Source organism: Calypte anna, chromosome 10, assembly GCF_003957555.1.
Source record: "Calypte anna isolate BGI_N300 chromosome 10, bCalAnn1_v1.p, whole genome shotgun sequence".
NCBI classification, from domain to species: Eukaryota; Metazoa; Chordata; class Aves; order Apodiformes; family Trochilidae; genus Calypte; species Calypte anna.
The window spans coordinates 11,483,592-11,509,622 of record NC_044256.1 but is presented as its reverse complement, the minus strand read 5'-3'; the positions used below and the strand labels follow the sequence as shown (position 1 = coordinate 11,509,622).

At 35.8% G+C, this 26,031-nt stretch overlaps 1 protein-coding gene across 1 annotated transcript in view; it reads right to left on the bottom strand.

Moving 5' to 3' along the window:
• TRPM7 (transient receptor potential cation channel subfamily M member 7) overlaps positions 1 to 26,031 on the bottom strand; it is a 54,584-nt gene that overhangs the window by 13,629 nt on the left and 14,924 nt on the right. The window contains 23 exon segments of the mRNA XM_030456735.1: positions 617 to 749; positions 1,296 to 1,470; positions 2,492 to 2,776; positions 3,559 to 3,687; positions 4,336 to 4,391; positions 4,394 to 4,478; positions 4,612 to 4,767; positions 5,994 to 6,222; positions 6,641 to 6,921; positions 7,509 to 7,643; positions 8,197 to 8,337; positions 8,761 to 8,814; positions 9,329 to 9,463; positions 10,376 to 10,476; positions 10,769 to 10,841; positions 11,398 to 11,521; positions 12,574 to 12,748; positions 13,640 to 13,811; positions 14,395 to 14,519; positions 15,054 to 15,267; positions 16,922 to 17,120; positions 17,568 to 17,606; positions 19,847 to 19,926. Of these exon segments, the coding sequence (XP_030312595.1) occupies positions 617 to 749; positions 1,296 to 1,470; positions 2,492 to 2,776; positions 3,559 to 3,687; positions 4,336 to 4,391; positions 4,394 to 4,478; positions 4,612 to 4,767; positions 5,994 to 6,222; positions 6,641 to 6,921; positions 7,509 to 7,643; positions 8,197 to 8,337; positions 8,761 to 8,814; positions 9,329 to 9,463; positions 10,376 to 10,476; positions 10,769 to 10,841; positions 11,398 to 11,521; positions 12,574 to 12,748; positions 13,640 to 13,811; positions 14,395 to 14,519; positions 15,054 to 15,267; positions 16,922 to 17,120; positions 17,568 to 17,606; positions 19,847 to 19,926 (3,296 nt within the window).

The window sequence follows — 26,031 nt, the reverse complement described above, 5'->3', positions numbered from 1 at the left end:
TTAGTAGAAACTGGAAACAGTCAAGAAAACACTGATTCAAAGCAGTAAGAACAGGGTTGAAAAATTTCTCATCTGCTTACATCTCAGTATCCTTCCTCAGAAATAATTTACACTGAGACCAAATGTGAAGTTTGCTAAACCAAATAATATATTTCTAACAAAACCCAGATTTTTATAACAAACGACATTCATTCTGCTGTCTGCAATTCTTCATTGTTAGTGAGCTCCTTATTCCTATAAATCAAACACTTGCAGAGAACTGTAAAAGACAGCATACCACAGTTCATCTCACCCAACTAGTGCATGTTAAATGAATTTAGGAACAACAGAAAAAGTACAGGTCTTGAAAGAGTTTTATTTTCTGACATAGATAAGTCACAAAATGCTTTCCAATTCTCTTCTGATTCCCTGTCCTCACAGATGTGACATACACCAGTCACACCACAGACTTCCCTACTTAAGTCAGGAGCTTGCAGTCCAGCCTAAGAACCTGAAAATACTTGCAGCAAATGGGATTGCTTTGAACTGGCATCAGTTCTGTGTATCTTCTCATCTTACTGCAGTGTAATAGAAACTTAAAGTATGAGCAAAAATTAACAGTTATTCTTACACTTACTTGAAAAATGCAATAAGGAGATTAACCATAATTATGTACTGTACAAAGAGGTAGACAGCTTGAAGAAACGGGGTCAACCATGTCCCTGGGCCACAGAGATGAGCAACTTTCTCATCAGAATTATTTGCACATACTGCATTGGGGAAAAAAAGACACAGAGCAAATAAAACTTTAAAACTGCCAGCAGGCATAGATAGAGGAAAACAAAGATCATTATCACAGATTGCAACGACCTAATATTTTACAATGGCTCTGCAATTCCAGTGTTTCCATCTATTTACAAATATGGTAGAAAACTACAGGAGACAAAGTTTCTGATTAATACTATGGAATAATCACATTATTGGATTTTTAAAAAGCCTAATACACCCCCACAGACAAAATTTTGGTATGATAGCCTTGGGGGAAATTCCAAAACCTTCCTAGAAACATCCTTGTGCAAAACTGTGAGTAAACTGAGTTTTCATTCTAGCCATTCAAGCTTCGTTAAGGATAATGAAAAGTCAAGTCAAGAAGTTAATAGATGCAACCCACAAAAATGAGATAATCCAATGACTGGAATCAACCTCAACAGCACTAAGCATTACATTTCATAAAACTAGAATTTCATTAAGACCTTTAGAAGACCTTAATCAGAGTTTGTTTTCTCCTTACTTGCTTCCAAATCTAAGCATCTTACCATCAATTTCATAGGCATACACTTCACCAAAAATCATCCAGTATGGATGAAACACAATATCTCTAGCAAGAGTCCAAGAGGGTCCCTCATCAGGATACAATATTGCCTTCCTGGGAACACCAAAACTGAGCAGTACCAGTGCCATAATCACCACAATGTAAAACATGTTGGCCACCTGTTAACACAAAGAAGTCAGTTAACCAACAGGGTCATCATTTCACAACTTTAAACACTTTCACAGTGACAGTATAAGCTTGATGAATTCTATGTATTTATCTAAGGAAAAGCACCTAGGACACACATACATTTCAGTGAAAAAAATTTGTGACTTAACAAACCCTGTAAAAAAATTATTTTGTATTTAGTATCTTTCTCCAAAAGCAACTGAGTAAATCCTTTGTAACTCAAATACCTATTGTGTGGATGAATAGCATTCCTTCCTAAATGCACTTCCTAATAGGTGCACAAAACACAAATCTAGTTTTCCAAAGGCTGACAGAACCCATGCCTCTAGTAAGAAACCAAAGTGAGAAATGAGCAGCTTGATGCCTTCCTCTTTAAGGGCTCAACTTTGTAGGAATCATTTTATAGGGGCAAAAAAACCAAACATCCCTTCATCCCTTTCACCTTTGTATATTCAGTACTCAAGCCTTAAAATCTCTCTTAACATTTAAAATAGCTCACTGACAGTAATTATTTTAAATTTAAACAATTTTGTTATTTTCTATGTGAGACAAGAACAGAACACAATCTATTCCCAGTTTTCCACAGCACTAAACAGGAAGGTGCTTCAGAATAGAAAGTAAATTAAAATCTTGGGACTAGAGAGCACACAGGCAAAAAAATTAAGACTACAAAAAAATCTCATATCCAAAAGGGAAGCAATGCTAGATAACTCATGTAAAAAGTATTTTCACTCTTTTGTCATCTAAGAACAAATCAGACCAAACCCAAAAGATTTCCCAGATTTTTACGGATGTGACATAGAAAGCTCCATAATAGAGACCTTCTGATCATTACTTATTTTGAAACACATTACATTCCAGCTAGCTAATTGTGCACATTGAGTTGCTGACACCAGGATAAGTTAACTAAATAAAACTTCTCAATTATATAATTGGATGCAGCAAAAAAACCTTATTTCAATTGGAAAAACAAACAAACAAACAAAAACCAGTAACAGAAATAGGACTTACCATTTTCCCAATCATCATAACGTAAGGGCCAGCCTGTTGATTTACAGCTAGAAAATCCAGTAATCTCACATACCAAAAAATTATATTGAGACAGTATGTTATTCTTCCAGCAACAAAGACATAATTTTCTCTATAAGTGTTTCCACCAAAATTCCCCTTTGCTCCAAATCTTAACGCAAACCCAATGAAGAAAGTGACAATGGCAACAGTGTCACTGATATTGAAGTAATCACTGAACCACACTTTAATCTTCTGATTAATCTTTCCAGCCTCTGACATAAAAATCTGCAACAAAAAAAAAAGTCGTCTCACATTTATTGCACATGGGTTGAAATACCTGAATCAGCAACAGCTTTATACTTGCAAAACTTGCAAAAATAAAATATCTATTGACAAGGATAACTGTTCTACACTGAGGAATCAAAACCAGTGTTTAACTGTGTCAGCTGCACAAGGACAAGGAGGATGTGTGCTTACTTCTCTCTGAACAATGAAGGAATTTGATTTTTTTGTTTGTTTGTTTGTTTTGTTGGGTTGTTGGGTTTTTTTTCTTTCTTTCCCTGGAACAGGGACACAGGGTGATGTGTCTTCCTCCTGAGGAGGCAAGAGCTGCACAAACATGTGATGAACTGATCTGACTGAAACCCTGTTCCCTGTACCCCTGCCACCAAGGGGTAACAAGACAGAGAAAATTTTGAATAAAGTTAAGCATGGGAAGAAAGGAGCAGGGAGGAAAGTGTTTTAAGATTTAACTCTTATTTCTCCTCATTCTACTACTAATTATTTGTAATAAATTGATTTTCCCTGAGTTTATTTTGTCCATAAGAGTAATGGGTGAGTGATCTCTATTTCTCCCTGTCCTGATCTTGGTTGAGCCTTTGGTTGGATTTTCTCTCCACTGTCCAGCTGAGGAGAGGACTTGATGTCCACCCATGGTCAACTCACCACAGTGTTACATCATGTAGTCTGATGCCTGAAATTTATGTTCTCTTGTTTATAAACACAGTTTAAAGCACACTATTTTAATTGTCAAGGAAAATGATAATCCCAGATTGTTCCAGGCCTACCTCACGAATTTTCTCAATTGCTGATGTGAAAATGTAAGCAATAACAATCCACTCTTGAACGGATGGCAATTCTTCCATTTTTACAAGAACCACAAATGTGTAGAGCATGAGGAATCCCAAGTATGCCAACTAAAAAAAAAAAAAAAAACCAACCTAAAATTATACATATAATTACTGAAGGGTTCTTTATAGATGTGCATAGAATCTTTTGATGTGGTATACAACAAAAACTTCAAGTAGGATTACAGTACTATATTTACCCCTTTAAGCAGACACAGTTATACTTATATAAGGGATAAAAAATTCTCTGAGAGGAGGAAAATAGCTGTAATAAGCTATTTCTTGTTAGCAAAGCTTTGTTCTTATTACAGCTATTTTTCCTCTAATACAAATTCTTAGAGTTTCTATTACAGTAATTTAAACAAAACCTGGGCATGAACACTTCAGCCTAATAAATTACAGAATTCTTCCTAACAACTGATGAAATTTAATTACTCCGGCCACAATAAAATGGCCATGTAATTACTCTCTTAGTTTTAAAAAAATATTCTCAAAGCAAACATAATGAACTCCAAAAAAAGCAGAAACATGGAGCAATGCATATGCAGTTTCAAGTATTTCTCATTTCCAGTTTAGCAAGCTAAGGGGTTTTTCTGTTGTTTTTAAAAAAGCTCCTAAGCTGCGATTCAGGTCACACAGCTACATGTCAAGAAAAGAACCCCAAAAACTTCAGTAGATTTCCAAATAAAATGCACAGTTACACAGAAGAAAACTCACCGTATTAAACCAAAACTTCACAATTGGTGCATGATAAAATGCATAAATTTCTGTGTAATTGGAAGTCTTTTAGGTTTTGCTGGAGTCTCCATATCATTCTTTTCTAAAGTACTGTCCAAGATCCTTACTTCTTTAAACACCTCCTAAAATGAAAGGCCAGTTAACTTCACAAACATAGATAAACATGCTTCTGGAAACTCATTTTAACTCTTGGATTTAAAAATGTAATTATTTACGTTAGAAATAATTGCTTTTTGTCCCTCTGCCCTACATTACCATAGGTATTTCATCTGCTGCATTCTGGAAGTTGTTTTCACTGTCATCCATTGCCATTTGATGAGCATCTTGAGACTGAGGAATATGTGACATTTCAGCCTTGGTCTTATATTCCAACAGCAGTATAGCAGGAGGGAGTAAAATACTCAGTATCACCTGGAAAAGATGAAGACTCAGTGCAAATAGTTCACAGCTACACTGAAGCATCAGAATATCCCAACACACAGAATGTTCTCTGAAAACATATTATCAAAATTTCAATCACTTGATATTGAGGGAAAAATAGAAAATAATTAGATTTTATTACTTATATGTACACTGAAGAGACTAGGATCACATATAGAGTAACTCTTAAATTGAAGATACAGAAAAGTGTAAGAATCAAGAAATTCTAGCACCAAAAGCCATTAGAAAGAATGTATTCCACACCTGAAGATCCAGAGACATTCTATTTACATTCTATTCTTTAATCCATTCCCAAAAACTCAAACTGTCAAACTGTCAAGATATACTTATGACACACATCCACGTGGAAGCTGGGGGTTTGGTAGCATTTGGATGGAGTGGGGAAGGGGGAACATTTTGTTTGCTTATGAGGGGTTGGTTTTTCTTAATTTATGGTAGAAAAATGAGCTAATGTAATGATGAAGAGAATACATGAAAGATATTTATTGCCATTAGCCTGTTACAAAAGCAAGCAAGAAAGTAGTTAATCAGTTATGAAAGAGGATTTTAGTAGGTCACAAGTTAAATTATGCTTGTAGATATTTTGTAGGAAAGTTGTTTTTCATTATATTCCTAATAACAATTAGGCTTTGGTACACCATCTCAAAGACATATGCAACTCCCATTTTGACTCAACTGGTCTATATCACAAAGGTCACCATTGGAAAACCTATCCCTGATTTGTCTACCCTCCTTTCATTCTGTGCCATGCTTTTGCTCAGTTTCTTCCTCCAAAATAGCATATACAGGAAGCTTTTCTACATACATCAAGTCTCATGTGCTGCTGCCTCTAAACAGCCAAAATGCATTAAACTGTATTCTTACAGTGGGTTTTTTTTTTGTCTGTTAATATTTTTTACCACTGTTTTAGTAGTGGATTAGTATTCTCACGATCTCTTTAAACCTCTGATTAAAGACTACTTGCCTGATTTATGCCTTCTATATTCCTGTACCTTATTCAAAAAGATAAGAGTATCAGAAGAGTTATCAACACATACTTCCAATTTTATTTATGTTACAGGAGACTGTTTCACAGGATATCTTAACATAAGCTATGGTTGTGAAAGCTTTGTACTAATAGTAATTAGAAACATGCTTTCCTTTCACTTAAAAATAAATTGTTGATCCTTTTTAAGCCAAACTGCAATAGTGCTTACTTTGTACCATGAATTCTTCCTCATGTTCAGCCTTCCCATCCACATATCTGATAACAACATCTGGGTACAAGTATGTGCTACAAATGGACGAAGCCTTGATGACACTGCCAGCTTCAGACAAGTCGAGTTGCTCCAGTTTTTAAGCTCATAGGTCAGTAATTTCATTGCCATGGTTTCATCTTGTCGGAAGGACTGTTCTAACAGTTCAACTGCCAGTTGACCAAACTCACTAGAATAAGAAAAGCCAACACTGGAGTTTAGGTTTAATTTTCTTAAACAAACAAATTTCCAGTAGCACAGCTTGAGTAGACTATATCCTGGCCCTTCTGTATAGATACACTGTACAGCAATTTGTAGCTGCAACATGTGAATCTGTGACTGTTGAAATATGCAAAGGAATCACATGGAAGCAAGTGGCATATTCAGTGTCATTTTAATTTAGCTATAAATCACCACTTGCAACAGGTACCAAAAGAGAGCAATATCTAATACAAAACTTCTACTAGAGTGCTACTTAATCCTTTTTGCAAAGAAGAATTGTCTTCAGGTGTCCTAATAGAATAATTTGGGGTTTGTTCATGTATAGACAACTATCTTTATTATGGATTTCAAGAAAAAAACCTTTAAATGATAAAAATGTAAATTACTTGGAATACTGTTTCAGTTCCTCTGATGTGTCATCAACAAGGTCACTTTGTTTTGCTTCATATGCCATTGAACGATACACTTTGCAAGCAACTAATGCTTTTGCCATGGACTCCTCCCCATGCTGCCAGAAGAAGAGGGCCATCTTCTGCCTCTTCATTAACACTGCCCAGAGTAAAAGCTCGTTGAGAGGATACGCAAAGCGTCTCGTTTCAGGATCATCTATGTCTACTATTTCGTCTTTGGTTCTCTTCTTTTTTCCCTCTTCTGCACCAGTGTCAATCTGAAAAATAAAGTTAAATTTCAGGTATCTGAACTTGGTCCTTACATAACATGAAATAAAATGCTGAGTGATCCGATAGCAAAGTATATATGATTCTAGAAAAGAAAAATCAATTTCGGAAGACTTGAAAAGCAGTGACACTTTTAGAAAAAAATTCAGTTGAGTCCAATTCATTTTAATAACTGGGAGACTGAATTACTTTGATTTACAGATCAAAAGAAAAGCAGTAACTAATGTACATACAAATGAGGAAACTCAAGGAGTCTGCTTATAGCAAACACACAGCCAAATCTTGCTCCATCTACAAAGCCATGTGAATCCCCCTCATTGCTAGAACTGTGCCAAAGATAAGCTTTTTGCTCCCTAACATAGAAAAGTTAATTCAGAAGACTATTTTCATAAACATTCTGCAGAATCCTGTAAGCATGTGAGACAGTTTATAAACAAATACAAAAGCAAGGCTGAAATTCCAGCTTTAATGAAGTCAGTAAACCTGCTGCTACTCACACTTCAGCGCCTCTTGGATTTCAACCAGGTTGTCCACTCTTACTACTTAAACCCCACATATTCCCCTCACACATCTGTACCTTTGGTTTGTATGGCTGTGCTGTTTTGATGAAGTGATTGTGGCGCATTTTTTCTTTCTTGTCTGCTCTGTTACCAAAAGACTCATGGCTTTTACACATCTGAGGAGTAGTGTTTGAAGGATTTCGCCCAGATCGCTGTAACAAGAGAAAGGAATTTGGTTTGGTTTCTTTACTCTTACCCGCTAGGCATTATAAAATCATCTGTTTAGAGTTAGATACTTAGTTGAGCACTTAAAACAACTACTTTGCTACTGAAACAGTGATGAACTTAAATAACAGCAACAACCAGAATTTTCAGTGAATATTTAACAGGCTTTTTCTTTGTTTCAGATTTTTAATAAGTCACAAAGTAGGTAGTCACATCAGGTTGCTTTACAAGAAGCTAAGATTTCTACAGCCCAAGCTGTGGTGAATCTGCACGTTTAGAGCCCATTTTTCCCCTATGAGTAGGAAAAGGGGGAGTAACAGAGAAGGAATTTAGACATGCTAGAATAAGGAACAAGAGAACAAAAACGTTTTTTTGCCCTCAGTCCCAAGAATTACCAATTGCCCTCCTTGGCCCTAACTGCCTTTAAAATAACCAGACAATTGACAAGAAGAACAATACATCTCCAGTTTTCTCCAAACTTTTTTTTGTTAAATTGAGAAGATATGAATCAGCATGTCCTGCTCTCCAACTGCCACATACCCTATTGTTTCCACTGAGACTGTTGTATATAGCTCTAAAGCGTTTCCTTGTATAGGTGCATCTATAGGTTCCTCCCATCAGATATTCAATAACCAGCCCCACATCAATCAGGTTGATTTTATATCCGGGAGGAAGATTTCCCTAGAAATACAAGAGGTAGTTTTAGTTAAAAAACAACAAACCCAAATCATCTACCTGGCTCAATATTTATCAGTCTCAAAAAATAAAAGGTTATATAGCTTCTGTATGACATTCCCTAGCAGGGTAGATATTCACTCTGTTGGGAGGGTTGCTAAATGCTTTTTGTCTATTGCTTTAACAAAGAAAATTACACCCAGTCTGCAGTATCAACTTTCAATCCCTCCAAAAAGCAAAACATTCATGAGCAAGATGAAAAAGACAAATGCTTATCAGGTTTAACACCTTTCTGGCAGCAGGGCACTAAGCATACAGCAAGTATTGCAAACAACAGAATGACTGCAGTTGCATTGACAGTCATACATAAGGAATCATAAAAAACCCCTAGCATTGCTAGGTTGACAGATTTTTACATTTGCAGCATACCTGTTTGACATCCCGAACAAGATGAAAGAGTGTTGGGTTAGTTGGGCCCTGTTTCTTTATAAAAAAGAGGGGAAAAACATTGGAATGAGAAATTAAAAGTGCAGCGACAACATGAGAAGATTACAGTAGAAGCCAAATATTTTTGCATGTTGGGTAAAGAAAAAAAAATTCCCTACTTTCTAAGGGATTTTCAAATTTAGCCATCAAAAAAATGCAAATATTTCAAACTACTGCATTAGCTGTAGACTATTTCCTTTTTTGTCTCATTTTACTTGTGTTTTAATTTGGGACACAATTAATACACCCTCAATACATCCAAAAAGGAGAAAGAAAAAAACACAAACCAACCCAGAATACAAGCAGCAGCATTATGTTGTGGGATTTTTCTTTTTCTTTTAGTATTATTAAAATACAAACCAGTTTTGAAGAATAAACATTTATATTTACAGGAATACACACAGAATTCCTTTCTACTGGCACTTCAGACTGGTGCACACAACCTAGTATACAACACTGAGCAAACAAAAAGCTGTTCTAGAAGTAGCTTATAAAGCAATCATTTACTTACTGTGTTATAAAGTTCTTCAAGCCTGGGAATCGTAAGGAATTTGTGCATGCTTACTCCATTTTCAATCAGCAGTTTCACAAATGCAACTCTATCCATCACAAGGGCATCTAACATTGCCTGTTCCAGGGAGCCAACCTGCAATAAATAAGGAACAAGATAGAGCCTGGAGAAAGACCATAAAATGGAGCAGCACAAAAGTAAGTGTGCTTAGATTACATATCAACCTCATCCACTTACAGGGCTGAGGAAACCTTATACAAAGGTTTATTTAAATAAATAAATATATTTTTATATACATATACAAAGATGTTGCCCTTGGTTCAGAAACTCCATTAACTTCTCACAGTTACAGGATTAGGGAGTACTCTGAAGACTTCATCAGGAAGTCTTATATTCTTCCATAGGTATCTCCTACTGTCCCATTACACAGGACTAAGTGGACGGTTGGTTTAACACAGTTCACTTTTTCTCATAGATTGATACTGGATGAAACACAAGGATATCAAACATCTAAAGCCCAACTTGCTTTAAAGACAAGTGCTCACCACTGCTACCAACGAGCCTTACAGTATGACTGCACACCCACATGAAGTTACATTTTATCTTTACAGTAATACAGGAAAAAGGCAAGCTTGACAATGCAATATAGTTTTCAAACTAATTTGCAGACTGCAAGAAACAGACATTTTGTCCTACCCCCTCAAAGGACAGTGCAGTGCTGCCAACAGTAGCTAATACATAACATTTTACTAGATGCTTCTTAAGGATCCTGTAGCTATGCAACAGTAAGGAAGAAAGAGCATCTGACTAAAATTAATCTTGTGCAATGTCTTTTCTCCTCTTGTTTTTAAGAGCTCCTAGCACATTTCTAAAATTCTTGGAACACTTTCAACTACACAATAATTAAACAGCTACACAGTATGCAAAAATCACCTTACTCAAAATAATTCTGTCAGTATTCTACAGGTTTTATCGACACAAGTCAAAAGATTCATTCTTTACAGTAAGTTGAGTTTCTCAGAAGATATCATTCTGCTTAATACATACCAGCCATTGCTGCCCATAAACAAAAACATGATTTTTGGCTATGTCAACTCTATCCCACGCAAGTGTAAGAACAAGCTGGTCAAATGCAGATGCATTTGTGCCTTAAGAAGCAAAAACAATGACAAAAAAATCAAATTAATTAAAACATAAGATAATCATCATTCTTCCTTCCTAGAAAGGTCAAACCAAGTAATCCACCATGAAGTTATAAAATGTATTTCAACATTTATGATACGGTATTGTACTATCAACACAGAAGTTTATTGTTCTCACTACAGAGAACACAGGAGGTGTTTGCATAAAACGAAAGATTTCCACAGATTATATTATTTTACAAATAATTCACCACAGAAACACAAAACAGAAAAACCCAGACGCTCTTAGAAGTCTCACCTTTCAGCAATGCTGTAAGTATCGCAACATCAATGTCCTGATGTTCATCTGACCCAATATGAAAAACTGTAATCTGTCCAAAATGGTAAAATAAGGAGAAATTTTTTTAAGTTATTTTCAGGCAAAGGTGATTAGCTCCAGGTCCTTTATGTCAAGAATTGAGATATATTAAAAAGTCACTTTATCTTCAATGTAATTTAAGCCTATGCTCAATTTGAACTTACCTTTAGTGCCCACTCCATATAGTTTTTCTAACCATGCACCACACAAGCCAGTCTTTTATGAGAAAAAGCACATCACAAACTCTTTACATTCTTTAATCAATCTGAACTTCTTTTTCCAGTAAGATTACAATTTTCTCTTGTCTACAAACACCACAGAGAATCCTGTTTACCCCTCCTCCTTGGAAACAATGACACTCAGATAACCAGAAATAATCACAAGAATTGTCCCTCTTGGCCATGAGATATAAATGAAAACTGTATTTTACTAATTTTTATAACTGAAAGATCCATTATATCCAGAAATTATTTTGCATGACTTAATCACATACAACACTGAGTTACAATTTAACACATCCACAAATGCATGCACCTTGCATAAATCTTCTCATGGCAAGACCTACTTACAAGTTCTTTTTTTTTCATGCATTCCAGCAGTGTCTGAAACAAATGAACTGCTTCACTTTGACCAAAGTTAAATGTCTTTTTGATGGTTGAAATTATTTCAGGCTCAGCACCCTCAGGAACATTCCTGAGATTCAAACAAACAAACAAACAGGAAGACCCATTGTTATACATGAACAGTAACAACAATGCATTTAATTAGTTTCAACATGTCCATTCACTGTCCTGCTATCTATAAGCTGATTACTGTTGGAGTGGCAAAATCTTGGGTAACCTTCGGAAAGGAGTATAGGTTGCTTAATCTCTTTTTACTGCTGCCTCCTAAAAGCACCGCAGGTTCTCTCCCTTTCTTTCCCATACCCAGTTCTGAGATATTGTCAGCTGAAATACTTTGACACAAAATAACAGAGTACTCACCCCTCTGAATAAGACCTGCTTATGATCTTACTATGGACAAAACTGTTCATTTTACTGCTAAGTTAGATGCCTGCCTCCTGGCTCTGAGACAGTCCCTGCAACGAGGACTCAAGATTTATGCAAGTCTGACAACTAACTATACAGGTAAATACTGCGGAGCTCAAGCACATCCCTTTTATTATTTGAAATTACACTTAAGACACAAGTCTTTTCTACACTGAACAGAAGAGCGGAAAAAGTTCAGTTTAAAGACTACTCAGAAGAAACAATGTAGAAACACTTTTCAGAAAAGGTACTACTATGCAACAGCCAATTGCATGAAAGTATTTCCACTCAATGTAGTCAAGTGGTGCCTTCAAGCAGTTCAGTAACTACTACAGGGCTTTCAAGAGAGTTGTCTCCTCTAGTTACAATGGTGTAACAAAATTACTGCACATAGCAAGTTACACCCAAAATGTTTCCAGTAATTAAGAACATAAGTGTGTACACTCTTCCTTTACTTTCTGCAGGTATTGCTAAAGCAAGCATACACTACAGAATTTGGTGCAACTGGCACAAGGTATGTGGGAGGAACAAGCCTTGGTCTTTAGCTAGAGTTCCTACTGCAGCCAGCCTGGAAAGTTGCATCACAGGCAAGATGACACTCTCTGCTTTTAGCCTGTGTCTTCCCACAGAGAAAGCTCTTGCACAAATTCATTAAGGAAAGGTCTCCAAACCCATCTATGTGTGGCTGATAGTCTGGTGACCAGGGCTAGGACTCACCCTCCCTCCTCTGTTTGCTTGTGAACATATGCCAGGATGTCTGCAGCTCTACCAGTTCCTTCACATACCACCACTGGCACAGGGGGACTTTCTTGCAGGAAGTCCAAAACTGTGAGTATGACGTTGGGACCACCTTCAAATACAAGTGCCACCACAGGCACACCTTGGCCAATTCCTATAAAGTTGTAAATAAATAATAAAAACCAAACAATGCTGTAAGTGATAGAGAAAGCTAAGATTTATTAAATAGGTAACAAAACAAGTTATGTGCCTTCAACTGAACTAAATTGAAAATGCTGCCCACCAAACATTTTAATTGTTGGTGATGCACACTTTCAAGCACTATTTATGTTGTGGGTGAGGGGAAAGCACTGCAGAGAAACTGATAAATACACAAGAATCCACTTTAAAAAACTGCTGTTTAAAAAACAAGAAGAGATTCTTGACTGAAATATTCCTGAATTAACGCAGAAAAGTGTACATTTTTCTTTAGAGCACTCGACTTCTACTTTCCCCCACCTCCCCTCCCCTGAACACTTTCCAAAGATGACAACACGTATACAATTTGAACACGCTTACACTGAAACCCTCTACTGACAGGGAGTATTGCAAAAGCATTCCTAGAAGAGAAAAAACATACATGTGTTGCTCCATAACTGGGAAAACATCAAAAGAAGTAATGGCAGCTTTGCACAAACATGGATGATGTTTTACAAACTCAGTTGCCCTATTGTGAAACTGCAAGTGATCAGTGTCAAAAACATGAATCAATCAGACCCGTAAGGGCTGACAACATACTAATAACTCAAGTGATGTCAAGATTTGCTCTACCAAAGCATAACTGACATCTTTATTCAAAAGACCCTTCCACTCTGGTCCCAGAAAATCCTAAAACTAACAGTAGTATCTGGGGTCCAAAGCAGCAGGTGAAATTTGTGAAATAATCATTCAGACTTGAAAGAAACAAAAGATTAACTTTTCCACTTCCTAGTTCAGATGTCTGGTGGAAGTATGGTTTTCATTAAAGCATAGGAACACTCAGCCCTCAGGCACTGTAATTACTTACTTGCATGGATTCGTTGCAAATTAATAGTTTTTTCCAGTTCCCTCCTCAACTTAACTTCTGCTCCATACTTTCCAACTGTTCCATCATCAACCAGGATGAAATGGGAATGGAGATTATTTAGGACGTTTAGTTTACTTAATGGGTTTAACAAGGTTTGATATGGAGCAACCACCTAAGAAGAAGCACAAAAAAACATTTTTTACTTGATTTACTTCTATAAATTTTTTTTGTCTAGAGACAAGAATTGATTGCCCAACAAGAAGCACTGACACATAAGCATGCCTTGGGTCACTATACCCCAGCAACTGTAGCTCTTTGTGCAGGCAAGCAGATAACTATCACAAAAAGAATTATGTTCTGAAGGATAACAGAAAACATGCTTTGAAAAGGTCTTTGGGGAAAACTGACTGCTCTGGCAAACAATAACATTGAAGACTCCCCTTAAAATTGTTTCACCTTACCATTCTCCCTGAAGGTGAATTCTCTGTAACACTTGAACACTTTTGTTATTCAAACTGGTAGTATAAATGACAGGGGAAAAAGATTAAAGGCTTGAGATCAAGCTCCTCCTGGAGCACATTTGCTTTTTGCAACTTGTTTACACTAATGATCTTGCACAAGTCACAGATGTCAATGTGCCTTCAGAGTAAAGCAAGTATATCAATAATGCAAAGCAAGTAAAAAACAAGCTTGAGCAGATTTGTCAAAAAATAAGTCAAGTAAATCATTATTTCAGTCACATATTTAATCCTTACATCTCTTCCAACAAGGTCATTTCTGTTTTCAATCACTCCCCACGGAGCAATTCCAATAGTGCAAATCTTTCGAGATGATCTGGAAGCATGTTCTCTAAGAGCATCACCAACATGTTTTGCAACACCTGTTTGTGCACAAAAATATTCCAATGTATCGAATGCCACATCTTATTAAGAAACACAACTGCTTTATTAACTAACCAGGTCTTTAAGAATCTGGGAACTCACAACAGAGAAAAAGACCATACTACAGCTACTATAGTGAAAAAAGTACTACATACCAGCAATTCAATGCATTAGCCTAGTAAGAACTGAAGAGTTCCAATACATTATTGTACTTATCTTAATCACATTAAGCTTTTCCTCTTGCAGCTTCAAGAACAAAAAAGAAAAAATAACCACCAAACAAAACCCCAACACCAAACCAAACAAAAAGACCCAAAAATCAAGACCCGCCCCACCTTTGTGCTCTTTTTCTTTGCAAGACAAAACAGCAGCCCACTTCCACCAGGACATGTTCAAAAAGTATTATTTTACTTTCACTTGACCAAACTCACTCAAGTTTACTTTGCTTTGGAATGAAGCTATGCATCCATTAAATCTTTGGTCTCTTCTAAACAATAATCCCATTAACTCCAAGTTCATTGGTACTTCCTTACCTGTGTTCACTCCTCCAGTTATAATCCAGGCTCCTGTTGTTACTGCAGCTTTAATAAGACCTTTGCCAAGTAACTGTTTGATGCGTGGGTGAAGTTCAAATTTCTGCATGCCCCCATGTACAGATATAACAAGCTTCGGCAACTCCATCTGCCATTCTTTAAGCATAAGTTGCAGAATAGCTTCAGGCTTGGTATCATACGACAATCGCACGTACTGCAGGCACAAGGAGAGAGGGAAAAGGTTCTTATGAGAAAACATCACAGAAGGACTGCATGAAAAGAAGAACCAGGATGTATTTCAGGGTACATTATTTTATTCCTGGCTATGGAAAATGTAATGCACTTTCTTAAAATACGACAGATAGAATAAAGGAACATGTTTACTTTGTGTGCTCCAGAATTAAGGACAAGACAGTCAACAGTTTTGAAAGCAAGATTTGGAAAGGGAACAGCCATAGAAGGATCATGTTACTCCCCCCTGCTGGCACAGTGGCAGAGAAGTTGAGTCTTAATGAACACATTGTATGATGCTAAATTATACTAAATTAAATTCAAAAATAGTTATAAAAGTTCTGCCATCTACTGGGGGGAGAAGATTTCATGTCTCTTGTGAAAAGTTTTACAGAAAGACAGTTGCTTGCTTCTCCTTCCTTATTCCTGGTAGGCAGGAAAGCTACATTCTTTAATAGAAAACTTCAAAACTAGGAATTTTTTCACTTGTTATGTTCTAACAGCAGAAGATTAAGTAGATGGTTGATCAGTTAAAAAAAAAATACTGCTGTATCCTTAATGTGAGCTATTCAAACAGGAGACATTATGCAGAAATTAAGCCCTACTTGAACTGAGTTCTAACTTAAAAAAAAGAAATCACTATTCCAGTAAAGTGGTTTTAGTAACCCCACCAGCACTCAGCAGAAACAAGCAAGAAGTGAGTAGAAAAGATTTACAGCAATTTTAAACACCATTATGCATACAAAGTAACACACACACTATTAGGAACATGAAAGAACTCTGTTAAGAGCCCTTCTCTCCACAAAGGTGATCTGACCTAGTGCCCTGACTTCCCCCCTGTGGGCTCAGACAGCTGCATGAAGAACACAGCTCCTTCCTTCAGCACTTCAGTTTGGCCATAAGAGCCATGCTCTAAACTTGCTGCTTATAGCTGCATGACATTAAATAATTTCTACCACAACTAGAAATCCTTTAGAAAATGTTTGCAGAGAATATGCCAGATTTTCAAGTCTTTTAGCCTCTCTAGTACATACACTTGGAAATCAAGAGTTGTTTTCCAAAATTTTTAGTTATTGGTATGCTTGTTTTTAACTAAATCCCCCTCCCAAAAAACTTAGTTATTCTGATCAATACAATTTCACTTTAATCACTTCAAACAAGTGTACTAAAGAACCATATTCCACATCTCTCCCTAACTTAAAATTTTCAGTTTTGAAACGATGAATAAAGGGTGAAGACAGCGTTCTTGACAGGTCCTATAAAAACTTAAGAGGAGTGAGTAAGCACACAACACAGATATGGAAGCTTGTATATATCTATGTATGTATTTTCACAAAGCCTGAAACAGTGACACTGAATTCTTACTGTAATCTGCTGAAGTGATTATGAATTCTTAGGATCATTTGCAATTTTAAGGTAAACTTGTATGTGAATATAACCAATTCTGATAACTTGTGTTACTGAAAATAAAATGAAGAATAGAAATTAGAAATAATTCAAATCACAACTAAAAACCCTAGAATAGTGGAGGGCACTGATTTGTCACAGTATGGGAGACATGGTTTTCAGCCTTCAGTTTTGAAAGGTAATGAAACATCCACCACTCTATCCAGAAAGAAAGAAAACATCATACATGCCTTAGCCCTGTAAGAGTGAGAGCCACCCTGGAAGTTGATGACTCCATAAGCATCAGTAGAGGTCTGTTCTGTGTGTTTTTCCACTGACCATTCTTCTACTTCCTGATTATAGTTTTCACCCAGCTTCACATCGGAGTATTTCATAGCAAGACTTGCAGTGAAACAAGCATGTTGTCTGACTAAGCGGCCACAACAGCACCTGCACCCAACCATATCATTTAGAAAATTTGAGTAAATATTATTATTAGAAGAGATAACAACTTTTTACCTATGGGTTAGATTCAGAAAGCAATTGTTCTCATTATTATATAAACCTCTTTTCCAGAGCAAGTCTTGTTCCTATAAATATTTAGAGCAATAATTACTTACAAAACAGAATTATGATGCAAAATATTGAAGCTCATTTAGATAGCAAGTTGAAGGCCAGAAGAAACTGATTCTTTGAAGCCAAATAATTTATACAGCAATTGTAAATCTGTGATATATGTGTTGCTGACAGGTCATTATTCATTAATTGTATTTGTTTTATATCTAACCTTTCACCGACCTGTCATTTTGCAATATTGATCAAAACTTTTTAATACCCTGTTATGAAACTGCTTAATGGAAAAGAATACTCATAAATATAATTACAAAGAACTCTTACCTGACAAGCTGCTGACAAATCTGACATCCTGGAAGGCATCTATAAGAAACATTTAAATATATGAGTAAACCTCAGCTTGAATTTCAAGGAAGGGAAGGGGTAACAACACACCCCACTCAAACCACCTCATGTGCTTATAGAAAAACTAAAAGAGGCCTCCAGAAAATGGCAAAGCTGCTGCCTAAGTTTTAACATGGTAACTTGTCTGTCTTTGGTTTACATGTCTGAAATACACTTGGCAAGAAAAAACATATAAACATGCAAAATCTTCAGTCCTGAGACTTGAAACAGGTTTTCAGGCACTGAACCATCAATATTTGAAACCAAGGAATATTTGGGACTGGATTATCTGCAGCACTTAAATTGAAACCTTTTGCTAGGTGCTAAGAAGTTACTTACAGACCAGCATTTTTATTGATTTAGTCAACTATACACTGTAGCATCTGTTCTACAAATTCATTCTTCTAATATATAGGCAAGTTGAACTGCCTGTGTGGGAGGGTTATTTGATCATTTCCAAGTTGCACGTACAGAAAAAGATGTATTTGATGAAAACTTACAGAGTTACTTTACATAAACTTCATTATATAAAAATAAGTCCTTGGTTTTTGTCTTTTCCATCCTAATTTTTTTGTTTTCCTGATAAGTTTTCTTAACATTTAAAATTAGCATACATAAATTTATCTGTTTTCCATAATTTCTTTCAAAAGCAGCTGTTAATCAATCATTAAGAGCTAATATGTAAAAGCATAGAAATCCAGATTTTACACAGTAACCTTAAACTGTTTTCACACTTTGAGAATAAACAATTATTTAATTTTGTCCTCTATAGTTACACTCTTAATCATCTACAGTTTTAATACCAAAATAGAATTTTAGATCTTCCTTAGCAGCTACTAAGGTTGAATTATCTTTATTAAAAGGTAAATATCAACAAAACATACCAGATAATCCTGCCTACATTTGGTTCATTTACACAAAATACACAAAAACCAGTAAGCAACTGTTACAAAATGAAGGTCAAAATATGACAGGAAAGTTGTAAAGTCCATTGTAGATTACAAATAGGTTAAACTAGTCACTTAGTTCCTTGTGAACTGCACTGGAAATTTTAACAGCTTCCTAATTACATTGTTTTCATTTGCAAATTTTCCATGTGTTACAATCATGACTATAAATTCTAAGAGCTACACATGTCATGTGGTTTCAAGGAATGTGGTGAATTATTTACAATAACTTAAAATTCTACAGCATTTACTTTGTTCTTTTTCTGCCCAAAAAAAAAGTTCTTAACAAATACTCTGCCCCAACAAAAAATGAGATTAACTTCTTTAATGGAAAAAACACAAAATAGTTCTCTGAAGTTCAGAAGAAAAGGTTTCTCAGCTGTTTTCAAATATACAACACTAAAAAAAAAAAAAAAAGGTGATCTGAAATCCATAATGACAATAGTAAACATTCTGGGGAGATAACACAGCCTTAAAATGCCAGTTTCTAATTTATTTTCAAATTGATTTTATTTAATCTGTGACAGAGATGTCATGAGTATGCACACCAAGTTGAGCATTGTAGAAACTCAAATTATACCTGTAACAGTGAAGGTAAATTCAACAAATTAGATATGTTAGAAGTATCACATCTCTAATTTAGCACAAGGTGAAAGCAGCACATGAAATATGCAAAATAATCTTCATCAGTCTCATCCTCCAGAAGCTTCTTTCCCCATTTTTCAGCTTAATTTTTTCCCAAAAGAACTTCAGGTTGAAAAACTACTAGATACCACATGAAATCTTTTGATGTCCAAACTGTTCTTATTTTCTCTCTCTTGCTTGGAAGCAAATACTTCTTCAGCCTTTATTTTGTAAATTTTTCTCCCACCACAATTCTTATTTTTCTTTACTCTTCTATGAATTCTTCTACCATTTTTCCTGCACTGTCAGGTTTATCTTTTCTACACTTCACCCTACACTCACACAGTTGTTCCAAGAGTATAACTCTCTGAGATTTCCTGGTTTCAGAACTATGCCACCAAAAAGAACATAGGAACATTTCTTAAAGAATTCTGCAATATCAAAGTTTTTTCAGAGAAAGAAAAGATAAAACGCAGAAGCAAAACCAATCCAAGCTACACACAAATGGTGACAATGCACAACCATGGAAAAACTAACGACAGTATTTTATACAGATAGTTTGTCCAAAAATTTATTATACACTCTCTTTACAATACAGGCTTAAGTTTTAATAAGGAGCAATGAGTTCTTGCATAATTTCTTATTTACCTGTGGGGGTCTTTTGAACTTGGTATAATATAGACACACTCCCTCTTGGTGAAAGTGTTTTCTATCCAGGATTTCTGGGACTGAAAAATAGAAAGTGTAACAGTATTATAAAAAACAGATCATGCAACTTGGCAGTGAAAAATACTTTTCAAGGAAACAAGAATTAGAACATGTTGTTTCTTTTAAAGGATGAAGGTGAGTAGTGCCTAACAAAGTTAAAACTATCATTTGGTGTTTTGCTGTCTCCCAAAAACTAACAAAACCGTATATGATCTGATACAAGCATCTCAAACTGACCCAAAGTTGGGATAACCAGAATGTAACCTATTTTATACACAAATCCCTTTAAATCCAAAGTAAAAATTTCCAATGCTAACATCTAAATAGCAAAAGTTTGCAATATGCAAATAAAGATGTACCAAAACTCCCCAAATATTTTGAAAATACACTGTTTACCTAACTTGCTAAGAAATAAAAGCTATGGTTTGTTGGGTTTTTTGCTTTTTGTGTTTTTTTAACTGCACTACACTGAGATTACTTAATTAAAGATGTAAAGAGATGAAATTACTGTTGAGTTTTCATCTTGAAATTATGGGTATAGAAGTCTTCTAACAACACTGGCAATTTTTTCTAGTAGCAAAACCTTTGTTCTTCATTAAGGAACTTTCCATTTCAATTAATTTAAAATCTAAGCTTTGTTTTAAGGTTAAATTTGAATCATGTTCTAAAATATTAAATGAAGCATGTTTACTTCTTCAAATGCTTATGTAACCCAATAGCTGGACATGCTTTCATTTCAGTTGCTTTAAGCAACAATGTACATTATCCTACACAATAATCTGCTAAACAACATCCACGATGTCCAATGTTCACACCATGTTTCAGCAACACATTGGTAAAGGAGCTCAGACCTGATTCTTAACTAAAAAACAAGAAAAAAAATCTTGGCATGCCAATTTGTGGCCTTATTAAATTTTGCTTAAAATGCTTATTAAGATTACATTAAAATTTCTTCACTACTAACAGCACATTCTAAATTTAAATTTTATCTTTAGAAAAAATTGAGAAATTTCATACCTGTTTATTTTATGAGAAGGGGAAAAAGACTTATCTGTTTTATTCACTAGTATCTAAATAAAGTGTGTGTAAAATCTGAAGACATTAAATTATTTTTCTTCCAGATCTATTTTAACAAAAGATTCAGTAAAGATGGATGGCTTTTCACTCATTGCAATTTCAGGATCAGTTTAGGATAATGCAGAGACATCATTACAAAGAAGAAAGTACCAGAGAGCTTTGATTTGGTCCCCTGGAAAAGTGCTCAGCTGCCCACCCTCTTTCAAAACATTTCCCAGACTCATCAGATCTTTCCCACATTATTCATCATGATCTCCTCCCAATATTTTGCTTTAGTGAACTTCAACTATGAACCTGTCAAGACAGCAACAAAACTGCTGCTCCAGTTTCTGTCTTTGAATTTAGAGGGCCACCACACTCTTGAGGAGGAGGATGCAAACTTACAGTGCACAGGCACTTCCCAAATGAGGAAAAAGGGTAGAAGAAAGGTAGATGCACAATCCACAGGGGGAAAAATAATAAAATAAATAAATAAAAAATAATAATAATTCTTAAAAATCATAGCTGGTACGAGGAGCTGTAAACAACAGAATAAGCACTCATACAGTGTATTTCACATGTCAATTAATATTTTAAGCACTGTAATAAATGGCCAAAGCCATTATTTGCTACTGTCCTACCTCCCTTCCCTACACATAGGAAAGAATGCTGTTGTGAAGGGAAAAAAAGGCTGAACTAGGGAAAAGCAGGATACTGACTGCTACATGCAGTGTTATAAAGAATTTTTTTTACATTTACAGTCACTTTTTTTTTTTTTTCCCCCCCCTCCTTCTCCTTTGGACCAGAAGGTCGAAGTGACTGGCTCTTAACAGGTAACAGGCCTATGAGTGAGACAATCTCTTCCTTTGCTGACCTCAAGGTTAATCTCTAATCTTTTGGTAGGTTCCTCCTCATGCCTTGGATAAGGAAAGAAAAGCACATACTTTCCACTAAGGAGCTGGGTAGCTCCTATGACACCTGTGCCTTATGTGAGCTGGGCTCAAAACTGGTTTCTCTCTTCTCTCCCTGTATCAGAAGACTAGCAGTGTTATAAATACATTTTATATATGTGTCTATGTACATTTATATATGTATATTCATACCATACATAAATATATACTTATACTAGGTCATTCAAATTTTTAGCTTCCTCCCCTCAGTATTTTTTTTACACTTACTAAGCCTTAGCCTTTGTGATTATGAATCCCAGTTCTGGAACCTGATTTCTGCTTAGCTGAGTGTCCCCACTGTTTATTTGAGTTTATTGTTTTTATATGGGTTTATTATTTTTGTACTTCATTTTTAAAACCTGAGGTCTTGTACAGATCATTACTTTAACGCTGCAGTACTTTAAGCATACAAGTGAACTCTGCAGACCCTCCAGAATATAAAAAGATAAAGGAGAAATGTAATACTTGTATGTTTTAGTCAGCTGGCTAAAACCACACCTTGAAGCAAGCTATCACAGGCACAACACGCTAGATATTGAAACCTGAATTATATAAACCGCAAGTAATTGCGTCAATTGCTCCATGCAGTGTTGTTTTATTATTAAGTGGTGATCAAAGCTAGGGACAAGGAACACTGGTTCCTAAAGTGCATAATTTCATAATAATTGGTTCTGAAATTTTAAAAATAGTAATTTTTATCTTGAAGAATGTAGTTTCAACCACTCATCAAGGATTTCTTTCTGCTCTTCAGTAATTTTCAGTAGAGCACAGATACAGCTATGCTAATTACATGGAGGAGGCTCTATCCTGTCATTAAAAATACTTGGAAATTTTCATTTGGTAAAATTAGAGTCTCTCCAGACCCCTTTACATTGATCAATATTGCAAGAGATTTTCTACAGAATTTGCTAATTACAGTCTTGTTTTCAGTCGAGGAGAGGGGGCGGGGATAGGAAGCAAACCAGAAATAGAACAGAGCAAGGAGAGATGTTTCCCATAAACGGGTAAAAATCACATTAAAAACACATGAAGAACAGACACATGGTTGCCTTCCCTGTAAGAACTACTATTACATAATGTTCCTTTGAAGACCAGAAAAAGGAAGATGATGTGAGGACACTGTGTAAGTTAAATTAGTTGTGGCAATTATCTCTAAGAAATACTTCCTCATCAGCTAAACACTAAGTTAAAATAGATCAAGCAAGAAGTCAAAAATCAATATGCAAGTTACCAGACTGTTTTTAAAAAATTGTCTGCTCTTATTAAAACTTTCCAGTTATCTCTACAGCATACACAATCACACCTCTTAAACTCTGCTTCCAGTAATGGGGCAATTTCTGCTGATTAGAGGGATGTTTGGCTGCTGTACTTTAGCAGCCATACCTTACACTGCAGGACAGCCCAGGAAGGTCAGCAGCTCACACGGTGAGCTCCGGAGTGCTGCTACCACAGAAAAAGGAAATAAGGGGGGGAGGGAGGAAGGAACTATGAACCTGCCCCAAAAACATACCGTCAGATTTTAGAAACAAGCACAAGTGGTGTCAACATATAATGAGCTATTTTTTAACTACTTACTTTCCTTTCAAATTTGTATCGAGGGGAAAAAATAAACCAAAACCACAGCTTTCTGGATTCTCTCCAATGCATTGCAAATCTCTCATATTAAATAAAATTTGAGACTTACAAGAAAAATGTTAATACAATTAATGTTAGCCAAGAATTACCTTCAATATCTGTCTCCTAAGGGTGAGATATCTATGAAAACTTCACCACATTAAGATCTCTGTCTGTCGTTGCTGGCAGGATCTTGTCTGCAAACCAAAAAACCCCCAATTTTTTTTTTTTAAAACTTGTGTACTACAGTAACTGTGAACTCCTAGTCCTAAAGCAGCCTACAAGGTTTTTGCTCAGTCTGTAAGCTTTAGAGGGTTATGCAAGATACTTCAATTCTGGTTGCACCATTTTCCGAACAGACAATAAAGTTCACTGTGTCTTTCAGGACTTCTGAAAGAAGTTAAAAGAAACAAAAAACAGAGATTTGATTAAATAAGCTAAAAGATATACACTTAGCCTGCAATCATGATTAAAGGAAATAGTTTAAACTATTTCAAATAAATATGTAATTTCATAACAGTTCCACCAAGTGCTGAAATAATTGTAATTGCTATTGGAAACAAAACTTAAACAAGTGCTTGCTGAACTCCAAACCCCAGAGAATACGCCCGGCCACAGTATTTCCGACTTCTGGAAGTATTTAAATGCCAAAATAATCCCACAGTCTTTTACAACAGGTGGAAGTTTTACCATAGCCGTTTTAGTAATTAGCTATTTTTGATTCAGCAACAGCATTAGCTCTCCAAAGCACTAATAATAGGAATTCCTTTTGTTATCTTTACTTAAATTTATAATGGATGTTTCCAACAAATCTCCTTGTAGAATGAAACTCGTAACACAAACCAACTATAAGGTAAGGTTTTGTATATAGCAGGTAGCAAACAAAAAGGTCACCAAAAAAACAAACAATGCAACAACCACCTACTACTCTTCCCCCTTCAACTCACAGAAGTGTTTATGAGAGCCTCTTATTCAACATAACAAAACAGTAAGATGACCACGTTCTAGCAGGGCAGCAATTGATGGACAACAGAGACTCATAAAACCATCATGAAATTCTCTGATTTACCCAAGCTTTGTCTGAATTACTTTGTGTATAGAAAGTAAGCTTTCCTATTTGGCAAGATCTCAAAATGACTTGCACAGCTTTCAGTAAACACCGTAATGACAGGTAGAAATACACTGTATAGTTGATAATAAGGAAAGGATTCCAGTCTATTCTACCTCATTTGTGATACCATATATTGTTGGAGGCTCAAAAGTTAGAGTATTTGTTTCAAAACTAAACTACAATTTACCCTATCTCCCTCAAACTTGTAATGCTGCATACCAACCTAGCTGTTCAGCTGGTAATTTTTCTACAAAGCTGACCAGCTGAATAAGGAAACTGGATCAAAAAATAATATTCCAAACTGTGACTGTTGTGCAAGGTTGATAACACACGTTTCAATTACTGACTGCATAGACCTCAGTTTCAAATTTAAAAGTCACATCACTTTCTACAGCATCTCATGCTTCAGCTTTCAAGCCTTTGTTTACACCACATAACAGTTCAATACATGCAACGGCTTTTAGAGGGAAATATTTTCCAACTTTGTCTTTTTATTTTTAAATAAATAGACTTTATACTCACTCCTTCCCCACTGCCCTCCAAATACTCCAAAAAGCTGAAGCTTCCATTTGGGCAAGAGAAAATACATGGGAAGTTTCATTACACCTGAAAACATGAAGAAACAGCAGAAAGTGTCTGCAGCAGGAACACTCGTGCTAGCACAGCCACGGAGCAGTCCTGTCTGGGTCACTTACAAACAACAAGATTAACTTCAAGACATTCTGGAGAGACATTCTGTACTAAGGTACTTTAGTTTGTCTGCTCAAGGAAATGTCCACTGACCAGTTATTGCTTCTTATATAACTACACATACCAAACACACTCTTTTCATGATTTACAAGAGGATCTCTTAGATAAGAAACCTGCTCCTTTAGCCAAACACGTGCTGTATCATGGGACTGAACTGTGATCCCTGCCCAGCCACCTAACCCCTAACTGAGCACTGGGCTACTGCAGCTACAGCTGAAAGGCAGAAATTCCAAACAAACCTTCATCTTACTGCTTTTAGACTAAGACATCAAATAAAACCAAATAAAGCCAAACAACCAGGATTAATAGGATATCCAATTAAGTTAATGCGTATCAAGTAGTTTACAAGTAGTAAAACTTCTTGTGGGAAGAAGAGGTGCTACAAATAAAATACATGCTAGTTTGCACTGCAAAGATTTCCAGTAGGAACTTCAAACCTTAAAAGCAGTAAGAATGGTGCTCCAGGACTTGTTCTTAGTACAAGTTAACTCAATGATATTGAAAATGTGCATCACAGGATGAGCTAAGTAAGTCAGCTGCTGTGTATGTGGTGGAAAGTTATGAGACAGTTATGCAGTTATTCTCCAAAGAAAATACCTATCATTGTGTAATGAAAGTGCTAGCAGAGCACTACTCTGTTCCTC